Genomic DNA, 7,200 nt, shown 5'->3' with positions numbered 1-7,200 from the left:
ACTTCATGGACCACAAAGCCAGGGAACAACAACACCCTAACATTGCACTCCTTGTTGCCTAGCAAAACTATTTCTCTGCTCTCATATCCTCTCAAGCTTCCAACCCACAAAGCTTCTTTTTAACAACGGACTCTCTCCTAAACCCTTCACCTGCTCCCCCTACAACTGCCCAAGATATAGCCTCATACTTTAAAGATAAAAGCATAAAAAGTAGTGATGTCTCTGCTCAATGTACCACTTCAACTAAATATACCCTTTCCACCTGTAAATCATCACTAACCTCCTTCAGCCTTGTTACTCTGGATGAAGACTCCTCTTTTCTCCTATCTCCATCTACTACCTGTCCGCTTGACCCAATACCCTTTGATCTACCCCATGCCCATTCTTCCCGCACTAACCAAACGTTTCCTTTTCTACTGATATCTACCCCTCGGCCTTCAACAATGCCATTGTTTTACCTAACCCTTACTACTCTCCAGCTACCATCCTACCACCCTAAAAGGTTCTCTACTTGACCCACTCCAGTCTGGCTTTGGACCTGCCCATTCCTACTACCTCCCTGGCTCAATTTCCCAATTTTTGGACAATTTTGTCTATTGGGTCTCATATATTCTTTCCCATGACCTACCCATCCTCATCTTTGGCGATTTTAATGTCACAGTGGATGACCCCAACCACCCTTCCTCAGCCAAACTGCTCTCCATTACTACCACCTTTGGGCTACCACAGAACATACACGGCCCCACACACATTGCCAGACACATTAAATCTTGTTTTTTCCAAACTCGCAACCTCACCCACCTTGAGAACTCCCCATTTCCTCTTTCTTTCTCCCCCCCATGCCACTTCACAGACCAGGTCAATGGCAAAGAGATACCCGCAACTTCAACCACAACCTATTCCCAAACTGCCTTAGGTCACTAGCCTGCTCTCTTTGCATAAAAAAAAACTCCAGAACAAGCTGCCACTCAATATAACCACACTACCTTTGGCTCTGGATAAAGTTGCCGCTGCAACCGTCCGCTAACCCCTTCCTGCTAACCCCTGACCTTGGCTCAACAGTCACACCAAATGTATGCAGCAGAGTCCAAGTGGAGGAAATCTAGGCTTAGTGCCAACTTCATGGACCACAAAGCCAGGGAACAACAACACCCTAACATTGCACTCCTTGTTGCCTAGCAAAACTATTTCTCTGCTCTCATATCCTCTCAAAATAGGACTGGGCCTTGGGCAGCACAGATGGAAAGGAAAGGGCTTTAAAATATTAGTAATCTATCAGCCTGGAATTGAGGTGGGATCAAGGAAGTGACTGAAGCTTTTAAAGCTCAAGTGTGTGAATTGACAAAAAAAGGTTCACACAAACGTGGTGTTTTCTTAGATATACTGGCATTGTGTTACAAGGAACATCTAAAAAGCTGAGAGTGGGTGGGGGAACTGCCTGCAACCATTGTCCTGTAGCATACCCGGGGGATTTTTACCACCTACACATTTATGTAAGTGATGAAATACATTCTGACCTCATTAGCACTGTGTCCTCTGTGTGATCCTTATTGACACACTAAACACATTATTAAAATGATTTCAGGTTTTTCCTGTCATTTCTCTTTTCAACTGTAAAAATGTGAATGAACAATAGAGGTCCCTAAAGGTAGCCTCAATCAAATGTTTCCCCACAACTGTCCAATATTTTTCCTTCTCCTTAAATGTTGCTAACATCAAGCTCATTCATTTACACAGCCTATAATCTGTTATCAAATAAAAAAAAGTTGCAACTGTGCAAATATAGGACCCAGAATATTCTTCTTGATCTATTTACATGTGATGCCTTTAATGAGAAGTGCTGTGTAAATGTAGCAGATAGGACAAGGAGGATGTCAGTTTGTGTAGTTTTTTTTAGTTCCACAGACACTGCAGTGGTACTATATCTTTAAGTATATCAGGGAGAAGATTAAAGAGGAATTACTACACTATTACCAAGTGGCATTTACTAAAAGTAAACTTCTGGCTTGCCTGGCACATGTACCATGAAAAAAAGGAAGCAGGGTGAAAAAAAAAAAAAAATCCACACTATTCTTCATCTGGACCATCAACGCAGATCCCAGAACAGATTTATAACACACCCCAACATCTAGGTCTACATCTTTAGCTCATCACCTCTAGATTTCTCTCAGGCTGAAGATACCCGTGGAATTTTACTCTTCCTCCCTTAAATTAACATGATTTACCAAACAAGAATAGTATTTGTAGTGCCGCATAATTCTCTTTTGTGCATATATCCTAATGACTTTTGTGTATGCAGTTGCATACTGGCTGTCTACTGCAACATTGGGACATGGTGTGCATACCTATAATGGAGCATGCAAAACTAGATGAGTGCATTCCAAGCTGTATTCTAAAAAGTTACTTCATCAAGAGACCAGCAACAATGTGTACCTCAGGATGCTTTAAAGTCAAGTGCATTTAGGAATTTTGTTACAGAGCCAAAGCTTGTTGCTGACCTACGCTTTCTCCGACATCCGATAACTCGCTGTTCCTGTTTCACCCTGACTTGTTTTTGACATTTGCTGAACCCTGACAGTTCTGTACACACTTGGCCGCTTCTTTCTGTTGGCAGCTTTCTTATTCCTGTTCTTGCTGACTTGCTGTTGACTCCTGAAATGTCCTCTAACCTTTAGTATCTGCCTGTTGAACTGGAACGAGCCAGGGACACTTCTCCTATCTGGAGGCTAAGTTGTTAGCATTGGAAGACAGAGATTTTGGATTTGAACCCCGCAAGGGATTATGACTGTAGGTTACATTAGGTCTTCAGTGTATTTCACTTTGTGTTGGGAACTTCATTTCAAAATTAAACTGGAAAATTAGGGGATTTGGCCAAAAGCAACTTAACAGTGTAACAATGTAACATATGAAACTGTAAAGTATTGCAGATACATTAGACCAGCGTTTCTCTACCTTTTAAACATGGAGGAACCCATTGAAATAACTTTCAGGTCTTCAGGGAACCCCTACTATAAATACTATATCCACAGATCACAGTATATTAGTGTGGTGGTCAGTAGGAAGAATGACATATTTCTGGCCTGTGGGAAGAATGTCATCCTTACAGATAGCCAAAAAGATCATTGACATCAGTTAACTGACCTGAGAGGCACAAATTGCTCTTTGCTCAAGGAACCCCTAGAAACCTCAGGATGAACCCTAGGGTTCTACGAAAGCCTGGTTGAGAAACAATGCGTTAGACTGTAGGGACCCTGGTCAATGGCTAAATATGTATGTAAAGTGCTGTGATGTCAAAGTTACATGTAATAAGAGAAGAAAACATTACTTTTTTGTTAATATTACCAATTTCTAGTTAAATGGCAATGGTAAGACTGTAAATAGGTGAAACAATTTATATCACTTTGTAAAAAGTTCTTCCCTCTAATTAAATAAATAGAATATATTATGTTGAAGGCATACATTGGCCAAAACAGGTACCAATGTTAAAAAATAAAAAATATATTATATCCAATAATGGAAAACATTTTTTTGACTCTAAATCATATAGCTACAATGGCATAACGTTTTATTATGTAAATATAAATGGCTGAAGATGCACAATGGCACAAAGTAAATTATTGGACATTACCTTTCCGCCAGACAATTTTTTTGCATTTTCATAGAGCTCATCAATGTGTGAAGTAAAGGACATGAAGTCAGGAATTACAAATTTTCTTCGAAAGGCTTGTGTGAGCAGCACAATGTTGCTTTGTACACACCTGAGAAAAAAGAAATCACAAAATAACTATGTGACATTTATACATCCACTAATGTCAACTACAAGACCTAACATCCTAAAGAAAACCTATGACCATTTTAAAAGACATAAAATGAAGTCCTTCATACTTACTCATAAATTTGCACTGAAGTGTAAGGCCCGAGAAACCAACTATAAGGTCCTATCTAGATGGTACTGCTGCCCGACAGACCTGCATCATATTTCCAGCCAGCAATCTGATCAGTGCCCAACCCAGAAATTTTTTTAAGCTGGGTGGGAAGTAATTGTAGGTGGGTGGAAGCACCTGAATTGTGACCCGACTCATCAGTAACCACCCAAAAACAGCCGGGTGGTAGCTGAAAAGTGATGGGTGGTGCGCCCGGCTAAAAGGGCCTGGAGAGAACACTGTAGATGCTGGCGTTGTCATACAGAAAGAGGAACACTACTTCACATATGGTGAGAATATCCACTTATATTTCAGTTCTGGGAGTCAGTAATTCATTTGTATAATGTGTGTACCAGGTCCTCGGTCCCGAATGACCCCAAAGTGACACTTCTTTCCATGATCCCGGGCTCACTCAAACATAATAAAAAAGGCCTCTTATGCTATTTTCTCACGGCCGCTAGGGCTTTGATCCCGAGATCTTGGAAAAAAGTTACGGTTCCCTCCATTAAAGATTGGGTCTCAGAACTCGAGAAAATACGTCATAGGGAGATGCTGGTGGCAGAGGATAACGACCGTACGGAACAATTTAAACGGACATGGTCCGTATGGGACTAGTTTATAGAATCCCCTCAAATTCACTCATATATATATGCTAAAGAAACAGTAGTCATAAATCTCTGGGCCTGGTGTTCAGAGTTACTAACCAAACATTCCCCCCGTTTTGTATATCTTCCCTACCCCACACACCCTAGGGCTACTTTGTTGTCTGGTATATTTTTATTTATGTTTGTTAACTACTGTTTATGTCAAACAAGGGTCCAGATAACACAATGGCTCTGGTTTAGTTATCCACAAGCCAGAAGAACCCTCTTGCTATTGCTACTTATACGGTCGGGTATGCTTGCCCTGAGGGCCATTGTGATTTGTATTGTAGATTTCAAGTTTCTCGAATGCAGCTGGTTCTACTTTTAAGTTACTTGCTGGATCCTGACTGCTATATGTTGTAAAATTTTTCTGAAAAGGAATAAAAACGATTGAAACAAAAAGACATAAAAAAGTAGCCTAAAGCTACTTGGGCTATGAATCGCTAAAAACCGTGACTGATATCTAAACAGATGTAAAAAGTATCTCATTGTGGCAAACTACAACTAAGTATGTAGTGAATCAGTGCCACATAGCTGGAGATTATCTGAAGATGTAGGACAAATACCCGTTTCTTGTGTAAAAAGGTGTGTAGGCTTGCGTCTGCTTCTGAGATCTTACTAAAGCCAAAAAACACTAATAGCTCATTGACAAATATGTGCTGCTGCAGGACATATGCACGGTGCATGTTCAGCTGAAGAGCCCACACATTCTGTGCCAGCTTCCAGACCTCCATGACATTCTTCTCAACTCTTAATTTAAACCCCCAAAAATAGCCTTTAGTTTAAAAAGAAAAAAAAAAAAAACTTGCCCTGGGAGTCATTTCCTTAACTGTGTATACTGAATTTCCTTTTGCCCCCATATAAGTGAATATGAAAACCTCGGTTCATTACAATATACCTGGAACCCTGAAATTTCCAACCCATTCCTAAAACCTTTTTTTTGGGATCACGTGAGGAAGCCATATAGCGAAACGCATGGGACAAAACTTTATTTTCTCACCATTTGCCGTGTCCTCAGGATTACCATTATGTATTTAAGTGGAATATGTATCTTTTCCCTACATATGCTTGTTTATCACTAGCTTAGTGAAGCTGTGTTTAGTTTAGTTTGCTAATTCTGCACTCTTTTTCAAAGAAAATTTGTTTGTAGTTGCCACAAAAGCCTTTCTCCTCTCATTCCTTATACTATAGGCTTGGCAACCATGTTTTAAGGCTTATAAAAATGGTTTTCCGGTTCCCTCCACTTTAATAGTTTATCTGTCATTTCTAAATAAGGTATAACATTGAAAAAAAAAACTGCAACCAGAGCTGTAGAACTACAAAATGACCCTTACTTTTTGAAGAGTTCCTTGTCCAGCATGACACCATCAGAAGTAGTCTGAAGAGACAGTCTTAACATATCCATACATTCTTTCAGCCTTGGATCAGCAGTGCGCAGGCCGGTAGCTTTGAGTGCCTGAAAGCAAAACATAATTTTCCATAAAAACAATTTCTTTTTAAGGCATTAATTTCTTGTCATATCTTCCAGATTTTCACACTAATCCAATTCTTGCATTGCTAGAAAGATTTAGATCTAGAAAGTTATTTATTACTTACAGTGCATAAATTAAAATTTCTTCACAATTTTAACTAAACTGTAGGCAACTATAATACACCATCACATGTATTAGAAGAACCTAAATGTTAGATGTGAAGGAAGGGAGAAGTAGAACAGGAATCAGATCATGGTCTAACCAGAACTGTGCTGATAAAACATCACTGTAAAAGGTGGGCGGATGACAGCATAGGTAGTGAGTTAAATGGTGCTATCATTGAACAAAGGTCATTTCTGGTGGGGAAAAAAGTACCATGAGGAACAGCTCCAGACTGCAGGTGAGTGTAGCAAATGCCGCTCTTTTTAAAGGACTAATAATGTTTCCGTTTTTTATTTTTAGCAGGAGATTATTTTTACCTAAACAAATTTTTTTTACTTAAACCACGTTGGTACACCAATCAAAATAATGCCTTCATATGGTACTATGGTCTTTTAAGAATTATTTAATTGTCAATATATTTCTAAAAAACTGATGACTTCTTTTTCCCCCCACATTTCCTAAGTGAGATATTAATCAAAAGTACTCGCTTGTCCCCCCTTTTCCCTCCAAAGAGCCGAACAGAACTGTATGTACAGCACTCTTTCATTCATCTTTCAGTTTTTTGTCATTGGAAAGGATCGTGAAAGATCCTTTCCGACAACATTGAACGCGTCTTCTCCGCTTTAGATTCGGTTTCTAAAACTACGGATTTTCTGGCTATATTGTTGATTAAAGACATTTTATATTTTTTTATTCACTAACCCAAAACCCAAATTTGCTGCAGGTTACACAAACCAAAGCAGCTGCAAAAGGTACCAAATATAAAATTTTCACGACCATACAGTCAATGATTTTAAGTGGATGAACTGTAGATGATTTTAGAGTAAATTGTAATTATTTGCCACTTCAGCCAGGCACATATACAAAATAATCTAACCTTACACCTTGGGGTCCTCCTATAAAGCAGTAAATTTGTCATTTACTGAAACATTCCCTAGTGGAGAATTTTCCAGGTCCATGTGTTGCAAAGGCAGCAATTGATTCTCCACCAGGGAATGT

General features: G+C 39.4%; 1 protein-coding gene across 1 annotated transcript in view; it reads right to left on the bottom strand.

Annotated features, from left to right (window-relative positions):
- Positions 1–6,053, bottom strand: part of GLS (glutaminase) — a 46,260-nt gene extending 40,207 nt beyond the window's left edge. The window contains exons 1-2 of the mRNA XM_072419151.1: positions 5,902–6,053; positions 3,588–3,758 (exon numbers count right to left, since the gene is read on the bottom strand). Coding sequence (XP_072275252.1) covers positions 3,588–3,758; positions 5,902–6,038 — 308 coding nt within the window. The 5' untranslated portion in view covers positions 6,039–6,053. The remainder of the gene's footprint in view (positions 1–3,587; positions 3,759–5,901) is intronic.
- Positions 6,054–7,200: the final 1,147 nt, after the last annotated feature.

Source organism: Pyxicephalus adspersus, chromosome 7 (assembly GCF_032062135.1).
Source record: "Pyxicephalus adspersus chromosome 7, UCB_Pads_2.0, whole genome shotgun sequence".
Classification (NCBI taxonomy): Eukaryota; Metazoa; Chordata; class Amphibia; order Anura; family Pyxicephalidae; genus Pyxicephalus; species Pyxicephalus adspersus.
This window is presented reverse-complemented; position numbering and strand designations above follow the sequence as displayed.